Source organism: Malurus melanocephalus, unplaced genomic scaffold (assembly GCF_030028575.1).
Source record: "Malurus melanocephalus ecotype Western Australia unplaced genomic scaffold, MMel_1.1 scaffold_215, whole genome shotgun sequence".
NCBI classification, from domain to species: domain Eukaryota; kingdom Metazoa; phylum Chordata; class Aves; order Passeriformes; family Maluridae; genus Malurus; species Malurus melanocephalus.
In genome coordinates, this window is record NW_026623447.1 from 140,250 (window position 1) to 166,417 (window position 26,168).

Below are 26,168 nucleotides of genomic sequence, written 5' to 3' on the forward strand. Positions count from 1 at the left end.
TTGTTTGGTTGGTTGTTTTTCTTTTAAATAAAGACAATATTTGTTTACTTCAAAAGAGCTGTTATCTTGTAAGCTAGTTCTTACATAGGATCACAATTTCATGCATGTTTTTACTATGTAAAATGTTGCTTGCTCAATGCTTCACTTTTAGTCTCTCAGCTAATTTCCAGACACCCCACTTTAGTTTGAGGGAGTAGAAAGATTATAATTATTCTTCCTCAGATGGGCTWGCAAGATAAGGAGAGAATATTTACAGCAACCATGAGAAAGGAATGCATGTTTCCAGAATATAAAGCATCTTGACATTTCCCTCATGTAGGCCTCCAAATGCTGGRAGCTGGGACAGATTCTTCAGACACTCATGTGTCAGTGAACCTCATTTGAAGAGGCAGAGACACGGAGATGACGCATTTGTAGCCAGGACTGCTTGGTTTAAGGAAGAACACTTCAGTTTCTGATAAACAAATACATTAAACAGCCAAGGAAATACAACAAAACCCTCACAGTGGCTGCCTGGCAGCTTGTTTGGTTCCATTCCTGGAGAGGTTGATACASAGTCATGAAGAAATTCACTCAACAAGTGTTTGAGAAGCAGTTTAGGCCTAAATGACACTTCCACATCACTTCCTTATGCAATTGTCCATTTCTTCAAATCTGCTGGCACAGTCAGATAGCCAGTACCTGGGCACTATTGATGTAAATGCTTGTGAGATAATTTGTTTTCTACCACAGACATTTCAGATGAAAAAAATCAAGTCTATATAAAATCAGAGCTGCAGCTGACAAAAAAATTTAAGAGCAGTCAGCTGACCTGAAAAATTAATTTCAAATATAGTTAGAAGAATATATTTTAAAAATTATATTACTAATCAAAATGAAATAGGTTTCACAGAGTAGCTRTGGCTGCCCCACCCCTGGAAGCATTCAAGGGMAGGTTGGATGGGGAATTGAGTGGGASTTGTCTCTGCCCATGGCAGGGGGAATAAAATCTCAATTCAGATGACAGAGAAACACGACCACCTTAGCAGAGAATTCACTGTGATAAACCTAATGCAATGTTTTGTCCTAAAAGCCACAGCTGGAGGATGTAAGTCAGGACTTTTTGAAAATTTGCATTTAGCTGTAGAAATGAAGTGACAGGAGCCACCTGTTGAAAATCACAAAACCACAGAATCAATTAGGCTGGGATAGATCTGAGATCACTGAGTTCAACCTATSACTTAACACCACCAAGGCATTCAGTGCCACGTTCAGTCTTTCCTTAAACACCTCCAGAGACAGTGACACCACCACCAGCCTCTGGGTATCCCATTCCAATATCTAACCACCCTTTCTGTGAAGAAATTCTTCCTATTGCCCTAAATGTTTTAGTACAGGAAGGTATTAACCTTTCTGGAGTTGTACATACAAGTGAGAATTTTGAAAAAGAGTACAAGACAGTATTAATGAGTAGCATTTGTCTCTACTCTGCTTGGATAATATGACCAACTCTGATGTCACAGCTCAAAAGATATGGCAATAAATGTGCAAGCTGCAAGGAAAGCACTGAAGTGTCCTTCATAGTTGATCTAAAAGACTAAGAAATTCCCTTAGATTTATGTTACCAAAGAAATAATAAACAGATATTCAACAGCAAGCCATGATGGCTTGAATGGCAGCAACTTGTGAATTGATCATCAGATACTCAAGGGCTACCAATAATAACTAAAAAAAGCGAGCTTGCTGTTGATAGATGACTGTGTGCAGGGGGACACTGGGGAAAGGAATAAATATAGAGAAAGGCTGAAGAATGCTGGCAGTGCCTGGGAATGAGGAAAATCAGCTTTCATTCCCTTCTTGGTTTGAARGGGTTTGATGTAGGTGCTCCAAGGAGAAGATTTCAATCTTTTCTGCATGGGACATCCTGTTAAGCCTTTTCTGTATTAACTGCATGAGACAGTTGTTTACTTTCATGTGAGAATCAGAGAAAATCCTGAGCTGGACCAGATACACAAGGATCATTCAAGTCYAGCTCCTGGCCCTGCACTGGACCASCCCRAGAATCCCACCCTGTCCCTGAGGGCATTGTCCAAACACTTCTTGGGCTCTGGCAGCCTTGGGRCTGTCACCATTCTCTTGTTCAGTGCTCAAACACCCTCTGGGTGAAAAACTTYTTCCTGATATCCGAMCTAAATCTCCCCYAACTCAGCCTCCTGATGTTACCTTGAGTTCTGTCACTGGTCACAAGAGTGAAGAACCTTTTCCTAATATTGACCCTAAACCTCCCCTGACTCAGCTTCACCCATTCCCTTGGAACCTGGGTCRCAAGAATGGGAATCTTRCATGATATRTCYAYRYTGCCACTAGAAGGCAAAGCAARYASACTGGGAATAAGGCACKAGCCTTTAGAGGRAAGGGAAAATGAAGGARGTGAGACACCYTRATGTTCTGTGTCTGTTTAAGTGAAAAGGAGTCAAATTCACAAAGTCAAAGAGACAGGCTTGCTTCTGTATCTTGACATCCATGTCTCCATGGCTCTTCAGAGAGGTGCACAGGTTTTCTCAGGAAAAGGTTGGTCTATACACTGGGTCAGTATGAGGAGCAGAGAAAACCACAGAGATTGTGGAGGCTCGCTCTTGTTTTTTCCCAGTTATAGAAGGCCAAGTTATAGAACAATAGAATTTTACAATGGTTTGGGTTGGAAGGGGCCWAAAGASCWTCTTGTTCCAGCCCCACTGAATGGACAAGGATCCCTTACAKTGACCATGTGCAACCTGGCCTTGAAAACTCAGGGATGTGGTGTTGGCCTTGTGGCTCTATTCTGACAAAACCCAGCAAATGTCCCTGCAGCTGGTACAGGTCATTATTACAAACCCAGGGAGGTTTTATTACAATCTAAATTTTGGGTTATACAGTTCTATTAAAACTTAGACACAGTGCAAGYTGAATGGTAGAAATACAAACTTTCAGGTGAATTTCCCATGATCTCAACCAGGGAAAACATGCAGCTTTTGATCTGTTGYATATTTCAATTGCCTGCCACTGCTTTTAAAGAGGACTTTAAACAGGAAAAYGAAACTCCATTCTGTCCAAGACAGAAGCTCAGAAAGTCCATGACCTTTTGCCCTACACTGGATGTCATTTCAGTTTGTCTGAAGTTTTTTTGGTGAGCCTGGCCCCTGTTTGTGCGGAAGTTCACCCGTACGGAAATTTTGTCAGAACTCCCTGGAAGTATCTGGCCATTTATTTAGATTGCTCAGCACCCACAAACTGCACCAAGAAGACACCATTCTTTAGACACATACTGTATGCAGAAGAAAATGCTGCCTGAAGCTTTCATTTAGGAAATGGATTATATATGGTTGCAGACTGGTTTAAATTTAAATTTTTCATAACCCATCATATTATAGTCAGGATTTCACTCTTAATTTTTTTTATGGTAAGCTGGCAGTGAAATGAAGTATTTCTGTTTATTCAGACTATGCTCTTATGGACAGAAAAAAAGCTCTTCCATTTGGGCATAAACTAGAAATAGAAGCCGAAAAATATTTACTCATTCTTTCAGCCATGATTTGGGTTTAGTCTGATGGATATTTTTCCTGTCTGTAGAGGTTTTTGCTAGAAAATACAGATAKAGTGACTTATGACTGATATTCCTATAAATATTTGTTTCCTATAAAATGAAATATAAAGAAATATAACACCTATTTCCTTGAACAAATTGCAAGAACCACTGTGACAAAGTAACTGTGATTAGTTTAGCAAAGTTTTGATTTCACAGAAGTACTTGGAAGATTTTTGATTAGCATTGATGGAACTGATGCTTTGGCCAAGGTGTCTCACAAATCTGAGAGTCGTTTCAGTTCTACAAACAGAAGCTCTAAACAGAGAAGCTCTAGATTTGAATTATACAAAAATATAAGGAATATTGTCTTAAATATATATATTTGTCTCCTGGTAACCCTTTCTTTATAAAAATGCTAGGAACACAGATATGGGCTCTACAGCACATACAAATGCAAACCCACTTTCTTAGAAACTCAAGAAAATGGAGAATAAGTGATCACTTTCAGTTTATAGTAAGTCTCTTTATTGTCCTAATGCCCATACACTTCATAGAAGTGTACCCTAAATATATAAGTGAATTTTATTCTGTTAAACTGAAATGTACCAAACATCAGTAATTAGTTTAAAAATTTATTCAAATCAAAATTTATATTAATGAATAATAATTATTAAAAATCTGCATGAAAATTTCCTTGAAGTTAATTACACTTAGATATTTTGTCATTAAATACCTAGAACTCTTCCAGATTATAAGGCAATATAGAAAAAAGAAGTAAGCATTCAGAATTTGGTCTATATTTAGGAAAAAAAAAAAAAGATGGTTTAGTGGATCTCTACAAGAAACAAAGGTAGAAATCACATGCAGATTTACTAGYTTTCTGTATGAAGGTGAGGTGCAGAAGGAAACCAATAACAGCAGATTTCACAAACTGGAGATTCAATGCTCACCCTTCATACAACTCAAAGGCTTAAAAGTAGTGCCAGAAGAAAAACAAAGCTGAGTTTAGAACAGAGAAAAAAAAAAGGTATAAAATAAATATGATCCATAATAGTATTGTTATCTCATAGCAAAACTGAAAAACAAATATAATTCAATACTGATCCATATTGCTATAAAAAGTGACTTGTAAGGGTTGTAAACACAATTTATTCACTGTATGAATGAGGATTAATAGAAGAAAGTTGTAATAATGACCTACTCAAATAGAGTTCTAATATAAAACTCTACAGCTTTGCAGACATTATTTCTCATTACTAATTTGTAAAAAAAATAAATTGTTATTTCAGAAGAATTTTTGATACAAACATGCTGTTTGTGACAGTTAAAATGCTATGTACTGAAAATTCGCTTTTATACTTTTTATACTGTCCATTATTAATTATTGAATTAGCTTACCTGTTTCACAAGAAACAATATCATGATGGAGCTGGCAGATGTTGGAGGTATTCTGGACCAAAGTCCCATACTGGAATAGAGAGCAAAAAATGTCACAATGCCCATTCAAATAAATTTGTCCCCAATATGCTGCGATTTCACTCTACAATAGAGCGATTATATCACTCTGTCCTGTGGGGAAAAAAAAAAGAAAAAAAAAAAAAAAAAGTAAAGATGTCTTCTTTTATGAATACCACTGTTCCATGAACCTTCTTTGCAAGTAAGTGAGGAAGTGTCCTAAAATGTTTAGCTTTGCTAGATTCCAACCGCGTTTTGTTTTTTCTGATTAAAGGCAGAGAGAGCTTAGTTTAAACTTCACAGCAACTCTGCTTACTGTAGCTTGTCCATTAGCCAATAAGAAGTCAGAAAACTATTAAAACATTAAAGGGCTGATTCTGTTCCTTGAAGSTCCATAGGAATTTTGCCAGTGATTTTTCCAGAATGCAACCCAGSTCCATAAAAACACATATAYATATTTATATACACYTCATAARACCAATAAATGAYACCTYAGAACATAGAAAAACTTAGTGTAGGAAGCTTCCTGAGTAGTAGTCTGTTARCAAGTAGCTCAGTAATAGTTGGTTTTATGCTTTTTTATCATAATTTTTCAAATATGCCCAGCCAATGTAGGATCAGGGAGAATCTAAATATGAAAACAATTATATTATCAGCAGTTAAAGTTTTACTACAATTCTCGTGACATTCAGTGTTTTCTTCAAAATTTCAGTTGCCAGGTTGGAGAGCCTGACAATGAATTTCAGCTTTAATTTTCAAAAAACTCTTTCCATCTTTTCTGGTTAAAGAGAAGACCCTGAAAACATTAATAAATCTATGTGTTATGCAGGTTCAGAGAATAAAACCTTTTATAATACAATCAATTTAAAGTGTAGCTTACGACTGGCAYACTTTAGATTGGGAATATTGAGAGTCAGGAAAATGTTGTCTTATCATTTCCAAGAGAAATTAAACTTGTGGCTGTTTGTGCCAAAGGATGGCTTGTGCCCTTCCCAGAATCACAGAATTACAGAATTACAGAATCGCAGAATCACAGAATCACAGAATTACAGAATCACAGAATCACAGAATCACAGAATTACAGAATCACAGAATCACAGAAGCATTGTCGAAACCTTTCCTGAACGCAGACAGGCTCAGTGCTGTGACCACTTCCCTGTGAAGTGCCTGACCACGCTCTGGGGGAAGTGTAGAAGGATCTCAGTCAGGTGAATCTCTGTTAGACAGGTTTTTGTGGGAAYGAGGTCATGAATTGCTGTTACTGAGCAACCCAGACTACAAGATAGAGCAGAGTGAGATAGAAGAGGATGGGAAAGAGGAGGACGTGACTACAGCAGTGTAACACGTACCTCACACTGACCATGAAGAAGAAACATAGTAAGAAGCAAGAACAAAGAGCAATTGAAGAACAAAAGAACGATTGAAGAAGGAGCAAAATGCAGAGAACGTTGATTTAAAACTGCAAGGCATACAAAACACGCTTTTGCAAATATACCAATCATATGCTAAGAAGTAATAGACAGACTGCTAAATTAACCAATGAATAATTGCCAATCATATAGAAAGGCTGGCTTATGAAAGTAAATAAAAAAGAGCTTGTATTAGAAATAAACGGATCATGCTCATCATATTGGTGTCTGCGTGACCTTGTGCCCCGTCACCCACAGGGAAGAATCTTTTTTTAACACCCACCATGACCCTCCCTGGCACAGCTCCAGCCATTCCTTGGAGTTTCTCTGCTCACAGAGGGATCAGCCGTGCCCTCAGAGGAGCTGCATCCCCCGTGAGCTCTGATCTCATCTCCTGCAGGCTGAGCAGCCCCAGCTCCCTCAGCTCCTCTCTCAGGGATTCCTCTCAAGGCCCTTCACCATCCTCGTTGCCATCCTTTGGATGAACTCCAATAATTTCAGATCCTTCGTAGACTTCGGCTCACAAAACTCCCCGAGCCCTCCAGGGAGGTCACTGCAGTGCAGAAAGATGGGGTGATCCCACGCTGGGACTGTGGAGGTCAGCGATAGCCCAGTTTTTAATAACACTCATGATCTTCTTCTTGGAGAACAGGGTTGAAAACCAGAAGAAAACCAGGAGACAAAAAAAACCCAAAAAACAGAAAACCAGGCGACAAAAAACTGCATTGTTTCTAGAATTGTTTTCACTCAGAGACCAACCTTACACCTGGGAGATGTTAAGAAAATTCTCAGTGTGAGAGAATTCAACTATCTGTGTTTGCTTTGGGTTGTTTTCTGTGTGCTGAAGAAGAAATGGAATTCTCTTGGAGTAGGTAACAGAATGTTGTTAAATACTTGAAAGCATTCTTCCCATAGGATTACGGCCTCTTTTTAAGGGGGGAAGGGAGATAAGAAGTTCAGAGTTTGTAAAATATAACCYGGTGATRGACTGTGCCTGCTCCAGGCCCAYAACRCAAGGCTTAGGCCTCGCTGCTTTTTGCYSCTGCTAAGATGGAATAAGCTTAGCAGTGCATGTGTCCCCRTTTTGCTAGTRAAATAATGGAATTAATSTTTTCTTCATGCTTSAGCTGTGGATCATGGCTGTCTTGGAGTTACCTGCATRTATTCAGTTTACACATCTCTGAACTTTATTCCAGTAAAAATCACTGCATGTAACACTTTGCTTGAAGGAAGGTCTAGCTAATCGATTTGCTCCTCTCTTTATTTTCTTTCTTTTTTCACAGTTTGACAGAACTAACCAATAAATGCTCATGCAATACATTTATCCTTTTATACAGAGCATTCTTACATGAAAAATTTATTTGGAAGTTGTGGTACCAGCATTGCTGAGACATGAGCAGAAAACTGTCTCCATGAAACATCTGAGACTGCAGTTGTCAACCAGAAGGTATCAATGGTTTCACAGGCCCCAAAAATGTTTGAATACAACCATACACAAATTACACATAGGAACAGAAACATAGATAATTGTTTCATCCTTAGAAGGATTTCCCTCCCTTCTTCCCTCCTGCTCATCCTGTTTTCACACTTGCTCCCACTCCTGTTCTCACAAGTGCTACACCTTTGTGAAAATGCAGTAAGACAACGATGTAGGAAATAACTCCTGGCTCAAGCTACATCTGATTTTTGGGTTGTGAGATTTGCTCTGCAGTCCAGACCTGCTTGGTCTTTCACTCTGCTGCTGGCAAGCTCTGTAAGCTGAGCTTTTTGTAACAACATAAAGTAGGCATTTATCTCGTTCCTTTAAGTTTCATACTGGGATTCATCTAGCCAACTGCTTCTCCAACTCTGACATCTTTTCTAGAGAGTTGTCTTAAAAATCCACATTATTTTCATTAGAAGATACATATATGACYTCAGTGTCTGTCCTGTGATACCATTCTCCCCCAGGACAGTTGTTTTGACTTTACAGTTGTAAAATGAAGCAGTGAATAATTAACACTCCTGCTCTTTTTAGTTCTTTGCATAACTTACTTGCATCATCAAACAGGCAGAAGAAAAAACATATATAACACATCAAGGTGGGAAATATGTTCTAGACGGAGGAAAAAGAAGTGCTATTTCACAGATAAGACGCACATATAGAATTAGGAAAACTCAGCATTTTCTCTAATGTTTCACACAACTTGGTCAAAATTTGTATTATGTGTTCACGGAGGCAGACTGGACAGTGCCCAGGAATCCATCAAGAGCAAAGTCAGGTARTTTATTACTTTCATTTGTCAGTAGGGGAACTTTGAACATCTGCATTCACCTTTCAAGTGGTCTTGGGCAAYGCTGCATGCTGTGAAATGCCATAGCTTACCAGCTGGTTTTAGCTCCTTTTGAGTTTCTTTATAGTRAGAGTCACAACTGTATTCAATTTAAGCAGTGTTCAGTGTTACAGGAGCATTTGGAACTGGGAGATTTTATTTATTCCTTAGCTAAGAAATAGAGAGATTCCATCAGTCTGACTCCACTTCCGATCAAGGTAAACAGGCATATTTTGTATAAATAAAACTTTACTGATTGCTTACTGGGGTACTTCCAATGCTTCTGTATTCTGTGCATGATTCATGGGGCAAATTATAATTTATTGTGCCATTTCCTCATATTTCTTTCACAATACATTGCTGCCAAGCAACTGTCCTTTATTCTTAATCTCCCCTGCCACATGATATCTGGTCATGCCCAGATCTATGCTCTCTGTCTTAAACTCCTAAGCTGGTACAATTTTCTGAGAGCAATGAAGAATGGGATGGTAAATACAGGCAGGTATTTCATCAGGCAGATAGATGCACAAATTTGTAAGAGGTTGTTTCTGGAATAATTGCTAGTGCAGTTGTAGAGGATGCCAGCCTCAGTCCAAGAGGCGGACGGACGGCACAGAGCCTCAGCAGCATTTTCTCTCAGTTTTCTCTCTTTAGTCTTCTCTATTACAGCATTCAGCAGCAGTTACTGGTGTGAAGGGACAAGAAAAGTTGCCAAACCTTTCTGTACTGGAGAGAGCAAAGGTGATCTCTGCATCCGCTTCAACAGCCCCGATGCCAACAACAGCCARGCTGTGCAGTACATTTGGGAGACAGGAGATGACAAGTTTGTGGAGAGAAAGTTTCATGCTGGGATTTGGTATTCCTGTGAAGAAATGATAAATGAAGAAGGTGAGTAAACCCATGTAAATTTACTTAAGAAAGTAATCACAGTTCTTCCTACTTATCTGGTGTCCCTTCCCCTCTGCTTCACTATCGTGTATGTATTTTATCATGTTTGTAGCCTGAAAATGTTGCTCTTCTCTGGCAAAGGTGACCTTAGAAGATACTATCTAGTCAATTCCTAAAAAAATCCTAATAAATTCTGCAAAGAATTAGCGTCACAGGTTGTGTTTTTGATTTAGGTGACAGATTGTGGTACAGATGAAGATTATTTGGTTTCTATTCTTCTAACCATAACAGCCTGTTACATTAGTTTAACAGGAAAGTGTTTAATTTTCCCAGTGTTTTTATTCTGTTAGTAAAAAATGAACATAATTGCTATGATTGCTTCTGATCCCCTACAGCAACACAGAAAGTGCAAATTGACTTTAAGAAAGAAAAAACAATTTGCACTAATTGTTTTGAATCTGTGGGATCTAAATTAGTTCCTGGATTTCCTCTTGAGTGCAAGTATTTTGACTTTCTTACTGTGAGCTCATCTTAAATAAATCAAAGAAGAATATTATTTTCACCAGGCAAAAACATGATATGGAGACGTACTAGTCATAAGTGGTGGCATTTAACTGGGTCTCACCCTGCATGTGTAAATATTATTAAAATAAAATTGGCTTGCCATTACAGAAACTTTCTAGTTAATATTTGATTTTTGTATAAGGGAATTGCTGGTTCAAGAATTCAAGCAGTTACTGTAAATCCAGATCATCACTAAGTTTTCCCCCYTGTCCTGATCAATTTACAAATGCCAACTAGAACTGAACTTCAAAGAAATCAAAGCAGCCGTTACCTATACTATAAAATGCAAATATTTTCAGTCATCTGTCCTGAAGGTCCAGTTCTACCAGAAGGTCTTATAAGTTATGCAGTTTTAAGGGGTAAATGTCAAAAATCAGAGCAAACTACATGTCCAAAAGATACCTTTTATCCATGCTATGGATACCAGGGTTATGTAATTTGAGCATCTGCTATGAAAACTCATGTTTTCTGACTTGTTGCAGTTAGGAGCTGAAAAAAAACACCCAGCATTTTCAGATCAGAGCAGAATTAATTCCAAGAGCTTTGTTCACAGCATCTGTGGGGGAGTYGAGAGGTCATATGGGTTGGAAAATCAAAGCTTACAGAAAGAAATTGGAATGAAGCTTAGAGGGAATTTGTGTGAGCAGCAGCGTTGTTGCTGTAAGCAGAGCAGCTCTGCCCTAACAGGAGGATTGCTTCCGGGCTGCCACTTCTGCAAAGGAATTTTCCTATTCTGGCTTTCACAACTATCACCTTTTGGAAATCCATTCACAGCCTTTCTCTAAGTCTTTCAGGATCTGGTCTACCATGAAAAAGGATTCTCCAGCTAAGCCAGGAACTCTGGTACATCAAAAATAGCTTYTCCTGATCATCTCACTTTCTGCTTATATGATAGATTTTGCATTTTCTTTTTTCTATTGATCTATTTCTTCAGATCATTACAGAATACAAAATAATCCTGAATTTTATTTCTTTTTCTTTTTTTTTTAGGTGAGAAATGTAGAAGTTTTATCAGTCTGACTCCAGCTTCTGATCGAGGTAGATATGCATATTTTATTTCCATAGTCAAAACTTTCCTGATCACACTTACGAATATAAGTATTCTGCATTAAAATTAATTAACTAGTTTCGAAAACTCTTGCTTTAATCCCAAATAGTTTTTTGTCCTTTACTTAGTTTTCCAACTTCAAAATAAAGTTCATATTACCTATAATATCAATCTATGTCTTTCTGAAGACACACCAACTTGAATATGAATGGATTTTAAAATTATTTGGGATATGGATATTGGAAATCAAAATTCACCTTTTTACTCTCTCTCTCCTCACACCTCCCTATTTGTAGGCAGGAATTCTGTGGCTGCACCACAGGGGGACAGACAGTGAACATTCATCCAGGAGAATTGTACATTGAGGGGACTTGAGGGAGATGTGCTGTGGACCAAACCAGTTTTAACGGCAGTCTGAATCCCCTGCTTGTGCCTTTCACAGAGCTGTGAGGAGRCATTGCCATTCTCTTCTTTCACAGGATTCATATTACTATGAAACATCCTGCAGTTCTGCTAAGTGTCCCCCTCTCGCCTGATCCCTGGCATAAAAACATCAATCCATCACTGATCTGATTAGACCAATCACTTTACAAGTGGCTGATTCAGAAAAAAAAAAAAAAAACAACAAAAAAAAATAAAAAATAATAAAAAAAAAAAAAACAACAAAAAACCACAACTTTCTTTCCAGTATGCTATGACTGGAGTATTTTCCTGGATATGCAATTTCAGAGCCTTGGGGAATGAGAAATAGTCAGTCTCTGAGTATTTCTCCTTCTAGCTATTGCAGCTTGTCACAGTGCTCTAATGGCATAATAGAGTTCTATAGAATGAGAAAAAAAAAAAAAATGACACAGGTATAGTCACACAGACATGGTCCTCAGAAATGAGGGGGGTATTCTGAGCCCTGCCTTGAGAGTTCCTCACAAGGAAAAGTATTGGTGGGCATAGTGCTGAAACCAACTCTGAACAGCATCAGTAAATGTCAAAGGCACTCGCAGGCCAGATGGAGACAGCCAAGAAGCATCTAGGTACCTAAAAACCAAACTTAAAATCTGTGCCTGGTAGTGAAATCCTGTGTGGAAATAGGCTCCTGCCCTGCACAGAAGAAGGAGTTTGTGCTCTGAACATGCCTGTGGTTGCTGTGATCAAAACTCAGAAAGCAACAGGCTCACTCTTCCTGAATTTATCACCCCTGGGTCTCACACAGAGGGATGATCACCATTGTTCATGGCATATGTTATAATGGATTACTGACCAAAAATGTTAAGATGCAAACTCTCACAGCTGGAGCAGCCAAAATTGTTGGGCAATGTAACATCTGGTGTTGCTAATGAAAATCACAATTTTTTACTGAGACAGATTTTCCGGAGAAATAAACCATGTCCAAGAACACCCACACATAGCCTGACCCAAGAATTTAATGTCTAAATGGCCCATGAATCAGAGAAGTCCCACAGACATTGTCAAAGCCAGCAGCTGGGRTTATACACCACACAAACATCTACTGTCCTAGGTGGTGCCTAGTAACCCAGCACATTTCTCAGCAATATTTCCATTTTTAACTTAGAATTGTTTGCATATGTGTTCACGTGAAATCACTATTTGAATCTAAAACCAGGTGTCTCAAGATACATTTATTTTTTAAAAAGTTTGGAGAAGGTCATTGGCCAGACCTTGCTACAATGAATTTGGACAAAAGAAGTTCTCCTGTTCTGGGTTGTGGGACATTAGCATACCAAAGGTCAAACAGCAGACTGAGAGACTTTAATGGCAGGATTAACTTCTTGCATAAGATGTAATTACCAGATATCAAAAAAGAGAGGAATYAGCAGATAACTAGAGAAATGAATCTCAGTGAAACCTGTAGACTCTCTGTGCTCATGAAGGCTTCTCTGTCCAAAAAAAATCAAGATCCTGTCTGATTGAAAGTTAAGCCTGCGGGGAAGATTTTATGAAATGATGAGACCCAGAGGCAGTGTAGCTGTGTGCATGGCTCCAGTTTGCTGGCAGGTGGCATGGTCTGCTGCTCCAGTATGTTTCACTCAGARCCATGACATCAACACCTAGATAACGGGATAATTCTTATCTTTATTTTAACTTTGGCTCTTCTTTTTATATTAACTTTGGTTCATGGTGATTTTAGGGTAGCTACTGAGTATGAAACCATACYGCCCCACTTTGCACTGTAAGCTTCTGTGTATAGCAGGAACATACAACTGTTTTTCCAGTAAATGATGAAGAAGAATTAATCATAATTATAACTTTGCATGTCCATGGACATTTAAATCTTCCATAGATGTTATCATTATCATAGGATCCTCACCACCTTTGTGCTTCTGTTTAAAGTTGTATGAACAGGATAAATTAAGAAGGAAATGGTTAAAATATGAAATGATTGCTTATAATATCAGTGCTATTGATTTGGTTTCCAGGGGTTTTATGGCTGTCTATTGTAGCAGAGCTTCTCTACGTCAGTTTGCTTCTGATTGGRAACATTCTTATGTCAATAGAAATATGCTACTACAGCTCTGTCATTGATGGGCTCAAGATCAACGCCTTCTCTGCAGTAGTCACCGTATTAGCAGGTACAGTTAAGTATCTCCATAAATTACATCCTGAATAGTCTTCCATCTGAAAATTACTAACACTGTCCAAGTTTCAAAACTGTTACAATACCTATGGAGATGCAAAAAACACAAAATGAAGCAAAATTGTATGGGAAAATATTATTTTCAATTAATGACTTCTTAATATTATCGATTTCAAATTTTATAGTTCTAGCTTTTGCTATGCTTAATTTAATTATTTTAATTTTATAATTTTTTTATTTAATTGTTAGGTTGGTTGTTAAAGATTAAAAAGTAACCTCTCTTTCAATTAACTTGCTCTTTTATTTCCAACATGCTAGGCATAATCTCCAAATCCAAAAAAACACCAACACCACCAAAAAAAGCAAAAAAGSCAATGCTCCATCTTGGGTACTAAATTTTCTGTCACCTTCTTAGGAAATGTAATCCATTTTATACCATTCTGAACATTTTCTTCATGTCTAATCTGAGTCTCTGTTGCTGTAATTTTTTATAGCATTCCTTTTTGGATGCCCCTTGCAACAGAGAACAGATAATTCCTTTCACTTTTCAGTTAACTTTACACATGTGAAGATGGCTCTTTCAGCTCCCTGTAGCCCAGAGTGCAGTTCCCAACATTTGCTACCTATGATCTCTTAAACTGCTGGATTATGTCCTTTCTTCTTAACTTTCCTGAAAGATGTCCAAGCAGTTAAAAATGTCTGCTATGACCATTTCCATTAATTGCTAAAAAAAGGTCTAGTTTCTCCCTTATCTGACCAAACCTCAGGATCCACTGTCATGTCTATTTTCAAAGAAAGAGTTGTGAGCTTTATTCAACTTCTTACACAGTTTTGCCAACTATTAGCAGCTTTGCCCTCTCCCAATAATGATAAATATTCACTTTTATTAATATTCTTTTTGTTTTGGGCCTCTACCATATTAATCAGATTTTGACAGGAAGCAGCAAGTTTATCTTGGACATTCTGCTTACATCCATGTGTAAAATTTCTTTAAATACTAAAAAATGGAAAAAACATTTGTTTTAGCTGTTAAATTTGTGTGTGAATCATTTGTAGGTACAAACCAAATCTAGTTGCCCTAATCTGTAATGAAGATGCAATTTCTTGTACAAACATACTMTTGATTCTATCTCAGCAATGCAAATTAAATTTCAGCTACTGGAAGTGGCACCTATGTCAAAAACACACAGAAACATCCTGTCACAGTATTTAACTGTTGAAACAAACACACTAAGGATAGTATTTGATTTCTCAGTTTCTCTGCTTAGACCAAATTAAATCCTAGAATTTATGTTCTATCTGATGCAGARTATGGTGATTTAACTGTGACATTTTCTGACTGTATGTATGTAGATTTATATCACATACGCAGCTCTTGACTCTTCAGAAATTATTATTCTAATTTTCGTTTTCTCTTAAATACATAAGCACTGCCAGTGAACTCCACTGCTATGAAATAGTGCATAGTGGGATAGTTGATACTTCAAGGATATTTATCAATTTGTAATGCAGCTGGAAACAAAACAAAAAATCAATATTCACAGGGAAGCTCACTACTGGAAGATAAAATGCTAAGGCAAAAGAGATACGCCTAGAATTAGCGAGCAGCCTAAAAGCAGTTTTGAAAATTAAATTACTCAATATCAGTCTCTTTTACAACCCAGATTTTCAGCACTTTCTAGTAAGGGTTTCATTCACCTTCATAACTGATACATCTGCCTGCACTTACAGCAGTGGGAAAGGGCATACACCTGCATGACAGGGAAAATCATTCCACTCAGTGACAGGAAACTGGGAAATGTGTCCTGTGCAATGCAACTGAGMAATACTTCTCTGTAATAACTCAGGATTATACTACTAAAAAAAAATTCAGAGGATAAGAACCAACCAGCTTGTTGCCTTTTTAAATCTATGGGCTGCATGTCCCATTGTTCCCTCAGATTCCTCTGGCATACAGAGTGTGTGTTAAGGGAGTGTATGAGTGAGTGTATTGGCAAATATGCAACACATTAAATATGCTTACATTATAGTGTTCAGTGTTTTTGAGTGCTTTGTAGAATTCAGATACTTCATAAAATATTTTTCAGGAGTTTAAAGAAGCTCAAGTTTTAAAAAAAAAATTTCCTCAATTTATGTTTTCTAATGTTATTATATTTTTTTAGGTCTTCTGGGCATGGTTGCTCACATGATGTACACAACCGTATTTCAAATGACTGTGAATCTTGGTCCTGAAGACTGGAGACCTCACACTTGGGATTATGGCTGGTCCTATTGGTACTAACTGGTTTATATTTGGTTCTTCCATTACATTTCAGTCACTTCACCCTACTTTCAAGGAATGTWTATCTAATTTATAAGCAATGGCTTTACCTTATTTCACTTCTGAGCATGTAGTTCAGTAACCAGGTGTTGTTCTTGAAATTCAGCTGTCTTAGATTATTCCCCAGAACATATAAACTTGCAAGTTTTGTATTTGCCATCGCTCAGATAGTACAGAGAAGTCCAAGTGTCCTGCATGAAGCAGAGGTTTCTCTCCATATACATCAGACCCAGGTTTAGTATCCTCCCAGGACAATTGTTTTGCCCAAGTTGTTCAAAACTCTTCGAGCTTCAGTCATTTAGGTTGACATTTTCTTATCACATTCATGCTTCAGATTTTTGTATCTGGAACATTTCACAGGATCACAGAGTAAACTACGTTGGAAAAGACACTGGAGATCATCAAGGCCAACTAGTGACCTAATATAACATCATCAGCTAAACCATGGCCCTGAATGCCTCATCCATTCTTTTTTTTAGCACTTCTAGGGATGATGACTGTACCTCCCTGGGCAGCCCATTCCAATGCCGAACCTAGAATTTTTTTTTCTAATATCTAGCCTAAATTTCCCCAGGTGAAGCTTGAGGCTGTGTCCTCTCATCCTGTCACTGGTCACCTGGGAGAAGTGACCAACCCCTGCCTGGCTACAATCACCTTTCAGGGAGCTGTAGAGAGTGATGATGTCCCCTCTGAGCCTCCTTTTCTCCAGGCTGAACAACCCCAGCTCCCTCTGCCACTCCTCAAAGGGTTTGTGTTCCAGGCCCTTCCCCAGCCTTGCTGCCCTTCTCTGGACACGCTCCAGTATCTCCACATCCTTCCCAAACTGAGGGGCCCAGAACTGGACACAGCACTCGAGGTGTGGTCTCACCAGTGCTGAGTACAGACAAGATGGTTCAAACTTTTGAAAACAGCTTTAGGTAGCATCCACATTATTTTGGCTCTGTACWTATCTTAGGAGATCTAGGGAATCTATACAGAAAGAATAATCTAAAAATAAAGCAAGCCATACAGGCAGGTTCCTCACACTTTCATCCCAGCTGTCTCCCTTGGTTTCTTTCTTTTTTTCCCCTTTCATATAAGGTTGTCTCTCCTGTGGTATCTTACATTTGTACCTCCCTTCCTGTTGTATGACCCTTCACCTTCAGCCTCCCTTAGCTGCTCTTCCATTGACTGCACATGGAAACCTCATTTGATGGTGAGAAGGAAAGGATGCTGATGCTACAAGAGTTCCTCTGCAGCTCCCCACATTTAAGACTTACTCAGGGTGTAGTTTGAATGATTTTAGGAGCAAAGACTACTTAAGCTTCTCTCCTTGTTGCTACTTGGGAGCCTTAAACATCTCCATGCCATACTCCACCATCCTCAAATTCTGTCAACACACTGGATTTCTGATTACCCAATAGATCAAACTTGGCCAAAAATACTTGGGGAGAGGAACGGGGGTGGGGGGAAGGATTTATTGTAAAATGTAAATGAGTTTGTTGAATCACAGCGAGGATGTGGTTACAAACAGCTCTGAGGGACAGGTGAGATAAACAGGACTCTCTTAAACTGATTTCTCCAACCAAAGCACGTTTCATTTGATAATTACAACCTTACCATGTTAAAGCTACTGACGAGCAAGTTCCTGTACTGTGAACTCCAATTCATGCTCATGTGACCATATTTTTACATGCTCTTTTTAATTTTGCACATTTTTAACAAATTGTATTTTAGTATAATTTTTTTTAGTTCTGTGTCCTTAGGGGTTTACTTTTAACATTTCAGAGTCGATGTTCTTTTCTCTCTGTTTACTCATGACATGTATTTTCTCAGGAATGAATTTCAATGCTCTGAGCCTGCTTTAGCCAGCAATTTAATAGTGCCTTCTCTGATCTTTTTAACACTTTTGGGTAACTCACATTTTTCTCAGTGTCCCCTTTGAGATTTATACTCTTAATAACTGCRCCTTTAAACCTTTTATGCATCCTTATTTTTTAATAAAACCCCTTTCTGATATTAAGCTCTAAACAGAGTAAGTAGAGAAATTGGAGGTAGGGTTTCATTAAACAGATATGTTAAACATAAATATTACAACAAATATGTAGAGGTCAACTCTGCAAGCCAGGTCTGTAAATGATATTTAACCAAGAGTATTTGTTCCTCACCCAGCCTGTTAGTCTTTCCCTARTACACAYCAACACAATCACATGYATGCTGTGTTTTCAAAAATAAAATYRAGGGACTTGAATATGAGAATGTCCTGCTAATTTCTGATTTTTTYATTTGTTTATAGCCTCGCATGGACTTCCTTCGCTTGCTGTATGGCTGCAGCTGTCACCACTATTAACAAATACACAAAAACTATTTTGGAATTCAAGCACAGAAGAAGAAAGCTGGAAAGGAGCTTAAGGATTCAATACAGGTTTCCTGACCACACAGCTCCAGAGAAAGTTTGCAATGTGTATGTGAACTCTTTTCAAAACACCCCAGACGACCCYGCACACGCATTAAGAAGCTTGCGTCACCTGGCCACTATTTCAGTTCTGTAAAGCTGAACCATATCTCAAGGCAWCCTGTAAATTATAATACTAGATCCAAATGAAACAGTGTTAATTAATAAAATGTATCAATGTGTAGTGTATTTATTTTTCTTAATCAATTATATTTCTGTGGATGTTCCAAGGAAGTCTTGTATTGGAAAAGAGGATTCAGGTATCTCAGTTCAGATAACAGTGACATAGGTTCCCTACTGTTCTAGTTTTTAAGTAGTCTCTAATGTTATTAGACAGCATGTGAGTTTGATAAAATTTTAGAGCGTTATGGATTCCACTCTAATTCTTTATTAAAAAGTCTGCAAAAAAAAATCCTGTCCTGAAACTAAAAACCATGAAAACAGGCAAGCAAATAAGGAATATGGTGCATGTCTTGAATAATTTTTTTTGTTATGAACAGTACAATCTCTAGAAGAAAATCTGAGGATTGCAGCTTATGGATCAAGAGTTTCACCATAGGCATAGTGGATTTGCTGTGAAAGGAAGGCTATTAGAGGAAACAAGCTTTCAATATAATTGAKAATTTTCAATTTAAAATGAGAAAGCAAACTGAAATCTGAAAGTACATGGYTGTGGACAGCACACAACTCACCTCATCTCTAGGAATCAATTCTAGTTACAGAGTCAGAAAGAATCAGAATTTGGTTTATACGTTTACACATGAAGAATCTATAATCACATTAAAGATGGGGAAGTAGAAATTATTACAATCTTCACAGATCAGGAACATGTAGCTGTTCTACTCTGAGGATCAACRTGGTCCTTCCTCATGGAACTGAGTCGTGTGCCTGCTTTGTTGGACACCAGCTTTTCTTCATTGTTGGGTGGAATACTCCTGTTAATGAACCTGYTGGAAAACAACACTTGTGAACTCTGGGTGGCAGACATCTTACACAGTACACTGAGCAGCTCTGGCTTTGGAAAAATCCCTATGTATTTTTATTCAGGCAATAAATATAATTTGAGCTTGGTATGCCACTAGGATCCATAACAGGTCAGGTTATGGCCATGGATAAGCTGGAGCTGATAACAGAGAAGCATCATTGAGTTAGAAGAAAACCATTAGTGATAAGAGAGGAAAACTGAGAGACAATGAGGCCACAAAGCAAGATGGGCAGTGAAGCCCATGGCTTCAGAATGGCCATGGTGGGAAAGGTGGCAGGGAACTGTGCCCAGATCCATTCACTTCTTAGCCTGGCCCTGAGTGTCTCTTGGGAGTGCTGTGACCTCAGAACCAGCAGTGTGTGGGCAGGACAAGGGCAGGAGCATCACACACTGSATGTTGCTTGCTGCTGGTGTTTGCAGTTTGTGCAACAATTCTGGCTTCAGCTCTCCTGGGAGCAAGTTCAAGGCTACTCAGATCCAGGCTCAGGTGGGAAAAACTGGCTCCTCCTCAGGGAGTTTGATGCACTCATGCCAGTAGTACCAGGGAGAGAGCTCTACGGGGGTTGAATTGCAAACTTAGGGCCAGAGCATGGCTCTGCAAAGGACCAGAACTCTGCTGAAGGCAATGCTTGAGTTCTCAGTATTGGAGTGACACCTCAGTAGATGTTACCTCTGGCATCCCACGAATCCACTGTCCCAGACACAGCWGAGGTTCTGGTGCAGATTCAGCTGCTGAAGAACAATGCAAATCTCTGGGTTTAAGGCTGCAGGGACTGAAGCTGGGGCCACTTGTTTGATACTGCCAGGGCAGGAATGCTAGATGTTATGACTTCTGACAAGAGAGGCAAAACTGTTTCTCTGCTGACAAATCTGCAACTCCAGAATAGTTTTGGCCTCTAGCAGCAGACAAGAAGCTGCAAGCTGTGCCTGGGAAGCACTGGGAGACAGCTGAGCCTGACACATGCAGCAGAAACGGCGTGCCAGCGTGGGAGACTGTATCTTTCAGGACTTGTTGACTTGACTTGCTATCCAGGAACATTTACTGTTCACTGGAAGATTAGATCTGAGATGTTTCAGGGGGCTGCTGAAGCCAGTCCCTCCCTTAGACTGCAATTCCATGCTGATTATCCATGTGGACACAAATGACAATGTCCAGGAGACACTGAGCAAGTGAAGAGTGACTACATGGTTGTGCATGTGAAGGTGTAGGACATCAGCTCTCATTGTTCTTGCAAGGACAAGGCTTGGCAGTAGGGCATGGATCAAGTGGGGCAACACTTGATTTTGCACAGCAGACCTGGTGACAGGCTTTGACAAAAGTAGGGCTMTTTCAGAGGATAAGGAACAGCTCAGGAGAAAGAGGGTCCACTTGGCAAAGCTGGACAGAAACATCTTTGTGATCAGACTGGCTAACTGATTGGCAAATAATTTAGAGATGCTCTAGGAATAACAGAAGAGTGAGATTTTGTCATGAGATAGAAGCCTACAGTAATGGAAAACAAAGGTGCAAGGTGATATGAGACCTCAGGAATGATAAAAAAGGGTTAAGAAAGCCCATAAATGCAAATAGCCTGGGAAACAAATGGGAAACTAGARATGCACATAGAGCTGACAAGCTGCAGTACTATTGGAACCAGAGCTGTGGTTGCATGGTTGGGCTGCTGCAATGCTCAAGATTAACTCAGTGGAGATGGACTTGGGGAAAGCCAACAGCATTTTGGGTTTTATTAACAGGAACACACCCAGTAGATAAAGGAAAGTGATAATTCCTTGTCACTTAGCATTAGATGACATACAGAATCCTGTTTGGGGATAAAACATGAAAAACAGGAGCAAAGTGCATCAAGTTCAGCAGATGGCCACCAGGACAATGAAGATGACTGGAGCACATATGGTATGAAAAGAGGCTGAGGCATTTTTTCTGYCTGCAGAAGAAACTTCAGAGGGACTTGAGGCCCTCCAATATCTATAATGTCAGGCTGGTTTGTAGTTTCCACAAGAAAGCAATTTATTACATGGAGCTAGGCCTTTTACACTGGTGCATTGTATGAGGATGTGAAACACTGGACATAGGTTCATCTAAGAGAGACTTGAACAGAGTAGGAGAAATTTCCCAAAGTGGGGATTTGTCAAATGGTGAAACAGGCTGCTGAGAAGAGTTGCCAAGTGTTAGAAGTWAGGATTTCTCCTTTTGTTTCCCTTCCTGGGRATTTTTYYCCCCATTTTGTTGCTGAGATACATTAATAGGTGATTAATGTTAAATGTTAATTAACATTCATTGTTACCTTAATGACTAAGTGCTTAGGGAGGACAAAAGAAGTTGCCAAGCCYTGGGGGTGACTGCATCCTGCAGCTGATCCCTTATCACATGGAACAGTGTGGGGCCTGCTAAAGGATGTCAGTCAGGTATTTATACACAAAGTMATCTCCTGACAACCTCAGCAGTGTTTGTTGGGTTTCTGTTTTCCTCTGCCTAACTTGACTGCAGTTTCATTAATTTTCAATGATTTCAGCATTTGGTATCATCCAAATTTTCCCATCCTGTGTGAAAACGGACAGAACCACATTCTCTGGTTGAGAGAGTATCAAAATTGTCTTGGCTGGAGAGCAGTGATCAATCTTCCCTATACCTATAGACTCACACAGAACTAAAGAACAATTTCAGTTATAAGTCTGTCATGAGATTATTACATTTGTCTCTTGAACCTTCCCTCCTAAAGGCAGGCCAGTGGTGTTCTTCAGAGACTGAAGCAGTTGAATTTTGAATATATTCAAGAAAAGAGATTTCCTGACCTTGTTGGGAACATGTCCCAATGCTTCACTGCTGCAATTGTAGAAAAGTATTTTCTAATATCAAATCAGAATGTCATGTGTTCCAATTTGTGTCCATTACCTTTTTTTCTTCTACTGCACACATTTGAGAAGAATCTGACTCTGTATTCCCTACACTGTCCTACTAGGTAGCTGCAGATAGCAATAAGATTTCCCCTTTAATCTTTAGAAAAGTCTGTCTTTATCCTTTACAGTGCTCTGAAACTGCCACCCTCAGTTCAGCAGGGGAACAAAGGTGTTCCTGGAGAGTTTGGTACCCACTCTATTAGAAACAGTCTCAATCACTTGACCAAAACACATGATCTTGATTCCTTCCACTTGTTTCACACATTTCTTTGTAATGGATATGTTTCTTACACTTTCACAGACAGAAGAATTATTCCTGATTCCTTCTGGCTTTCTGCTTTTTGTCACTTGTAACAACTCTTTTTTACAATAGATTTTTACCCATCTCATGTTGTTCCTGAGTGTCCTGGAAGAATTTCCACCTCACCCACCTTGATTGGTGCCAAGAAGTCCTTTAAAAAATCTAATTTAAGAAAGTGCCTCTTTTTTTTTCCTTAGCCTGCAGTTATTAACATAGACTGACAGTGTCTGCTGTATGCAGTTTCCTCAGGATTGCTCCTTACAATGGTTTGCATGTTTATAAAGTGCTGTGTGTGGTCAAGGGCTTTTCAAATAATTGTGCAACAAGAATGCATCCAGATCAATTCTTAAATCTTAAACTGTTTTTCTCATGCTAACCATTCAAATAACTCTATGTCTTCTGCTGGCTATCTGGTAAATAAATTCACCTGATGAAATGCAGGACTTTTTATCCCTATTTGTAAGCCATGATTTCATATTCTGGTCCTTATTTTAACTTTTGACTACCAGTAGGTCCTGGAACCACATTATTTGAAAGCAGAGAGAAAACTCCTGCGGCATTTTGTTATTCTGATTCATCAGATCCCATCAATTTTGATAAATATAGCATCTCAGTATCTTCAGATACCTGTGGCACAAATACAATACACAGGTCCACAATAGTGCTGGTTACCACTGGAAGTTAATGAGAGAAAGAGGCACCTCTGGGATGCAATTCCTGTTATCCTGAACAAAAAGTCAGATAAATCAGGCTACAGACACCTGTTTCTTTCCACCTCTTAAGAAGGAGGTGTGGAGGTCAGCCTTGWGTGGGTTATATCTAGGACAGATGTCTAAAATTAGGCAAGCATCTCCTCACTTTTAAATTCTTCCTCACTTCAACAGTCCTTTTTGGACAATAAAAGTAACAGTTGATTTCAACACAGAACCCATACAYTTAAACTAATGCAACTGCAGCTCACATTGAAAGAAAATTATGTGGCATTTGGGCATGTGAGAAGCTTAAAGAGTTAAYTAAAGGAGCTGTAGCTCATTATCTTTCTCCTGTGACTTCTACAATTAAATCTGCAGGCCTAGTTTTGTCCTCATTTATAAAAGTTAATGTGATTAAGGAATTTACATAGATTTAAATATCACTGAGTGAGACTCTTGGAAATTATCTCACTGAACTCAGTATTTCTGTTTGTTATTATATTTTTATACACAACATATATCCACAGGTGAGATGGCAAAACAGAGATTGACAAATGAAATGGAAAACCTCAGATTAAATAATAGATTTCCCCAGAGGAAAAAAAAAATTGCTTCTGAAATASCAGTGAAATACCATCTTGTCTTCAAGATGAGAAAACCCCACTGAATTAGAGAAAAGTGTGACCCATTTAAAAGGTCATTTAATCCTTCTTTTCTTCTAGGCAGGATAAACGAAAGCTACATTGCTTTTTTACAGATGTTTCATTAATCTCTTCTTTAAAGCTTCTGAAGACAGGCATTTGAAATTTCTGTGGCAATTTGTCTTTTGTGCTTAACTATTCTTAGCAGAAAATGCTGTCCCTGTAAATCTCCTTWGCAGTAATTTTAGCACATTGTCCTACTCCAGCAGAAATGGAGAACAGTTCTACCTTCTTTGCARTACATTTTAGGAATCTGAAAACCATTTAGATACAACTTTCTTCTACATTCTAGATTAAAATACACCTGTTTTTTAAAACTTTCTTGATAGGCCACAGCTGTTATTTTACCTTTTTCACTCTCACTGCCTTTTCCTGTGGCTCMTTGAACTGCTCACTGTTTTGAAGTGAAATTCTATTAAGAATTTCTGCTGATATCTAAAACATGCAAAATGGAACAGAAGGATTATTCAGCTCATTTTAACATGTAATCCACTTGTTTTTATAACAAAGAAAGACAAAAATAGAAATCATAGAAATTGCAAAATGGTTTGGGTTGGAAGTGGCCTTACAGACCATCTGTCTCATTCCAACCCTCTGCCATGGGCAGAGCCACCTTCCCCTAGACCAGGTTACTCCAAGCCCCACCCAACTTGGCCATGAACACTTCCAGGGATGGGGCAGCTACAAACAACGTTGATTCATGTTTAGCTGTGATGTCCTATGGTGCCTGATCCTTCCCTGATGAAATCATGCTTATTCTGCATCTTTTTCTCATAGAAATGTGGAGGAATTCACTGTTGCTGAGGTACAGAAACAAATGTAACTGATCACACCAAATGGCCATTGGTTTGAAGGAGTAGAGTTTTGTTGAGGAGCAAGAAATTTTAAAACAAAGTGATTGTTTGACTTCCCAGTTAAGGTATAGTCACCCTACAACAGTGCCACAGTGCTACAACAGAAAATAGATGGAGCYCCAGCAGGTACTGCAGGAACTGACTCCTTCTCCTCAGTGGTGAACTACCTCCCTGAGTCAGGTTTCTTGAAGTGAGAGCAATTGAATCAGAGATACAGCAAAAAGTTAATGTCCCTGCAAGATGACATATATTTCCTTGCCCAGAGAATTCCTTTCATGTTTGGTGGTTCTATTGATGAATGAAGTATATGAGTAAGCTGATGCGAGCTGATGCTGAAATTTATGCTCTTAAAGCAGCAAGAGCAKTTTGGTTCTATGCTTCTAGAGTAGATATTTCCTTTGAAGGTGTCCTAGTCTAAAACAATTATAGAGTGAATACTCCAAAATGAGCTACCTCCCCTTTACCTTTAACACTCCCCTTTCACCAATAAGGAGAGATGAATGTATGATGATATAAATGAAAAAAAAAAAAACCCTTTCACCAATAAGGAGAGATGAATGTATGATGATATAAATGAAAAAAAAAAATAACAATTTACTAAAAAGAAAAGCAGCAACAACCAAGATAACAGCAATAACCACTAGACACAAAGGTGCTTTGGACCCACAGTGAACAAACAGTGGCAGAGATGCCACTCCCCCAATMTGGTGGCCACTATAGCAGACCATGTGGCACAGGGGAAAAAGACAAGCTGGTGGAAAAGCCTGCTTCTCCTGACCATGTGCTGGAGAGAAAGAATAAAGGAGGGGAGGGGAAAAGGAAAAAAATTATAAAAAAGAACAAGAAGGATAATCTGGATTCTCACGCAGAGTGAATAGGTAACAAGGTTCTCCCATTTTGAAAACAGGTAATGGTATGGAATGTATGAAGGGYATGAATGACTGGGAGTGAATGATTCGAGTATCATTATTTGTGTCTCTCACACTAAAAGATGAAGGAGATGTCAGAGAATATTATGTGACACTAGCTTTAACGTAAAYATAAGGCAGTCTTTTTTTATACATGACGAGTTCCTTTCCCCGGTGATGGAATGTTTCAAATAAGGATTTGAAAGATTTGTGTGAAATTTTGATAGTTTAAAAAAAAATGCAGAGACAGAGTCTGTTTCAAACT

At 38.7% G+C, this 26,168-nt stretch overlaps 2 protein-coding genes across 2 annotated transcripts in view; one reads left to right on the top strand and one right to left on the bottom strand.

Moving 5' to 3' along the window:
• The window catches only part of GLP2R (glucagon like peptide 2 receptor), a 27,967-nt gene extending 22,920 nt beyond the window's left edge, over positions 1-5,047 (bottom strand). Inside the window, exon 1 of the mRNA XM_057374093.1 lies at positions 4,943-5,047. Within this exon, the coding sequence (XP_057230076.1) occupies positions 4,943-5,047 (105 nt within the window). The remainder of the gene's footprint in view (positions 1-4,942) is intronic.
• Positions 5,048-9,161: 4,114 nt separating this feature from the next.
• LOC130578171 (germ cell-specific gene 1-like protein) lies at positions 9,162-18,710 on the top strand. Its single transcript, XM_057374073.1, has 5 exons — positions 9,162-9,608; positions 11,163-11,210; positions 13,653-13,805; positions 15,973-16,084; positions 18,406-18,710. The coding sequence occupies exons 1-5, from the start codon at positions 9,299-9,301 to the stop codon at positions 18,659-18,661; spliced, it is 879 nt and encodes a 292-aa protein (XP_057230056.1). The 5' UTR covers positions 9,162-9,298; the 3' UTR covers positions 18,662-18,710.
• Positions 18,711-26,168: the final 7,458 nt, after the last annotated feature.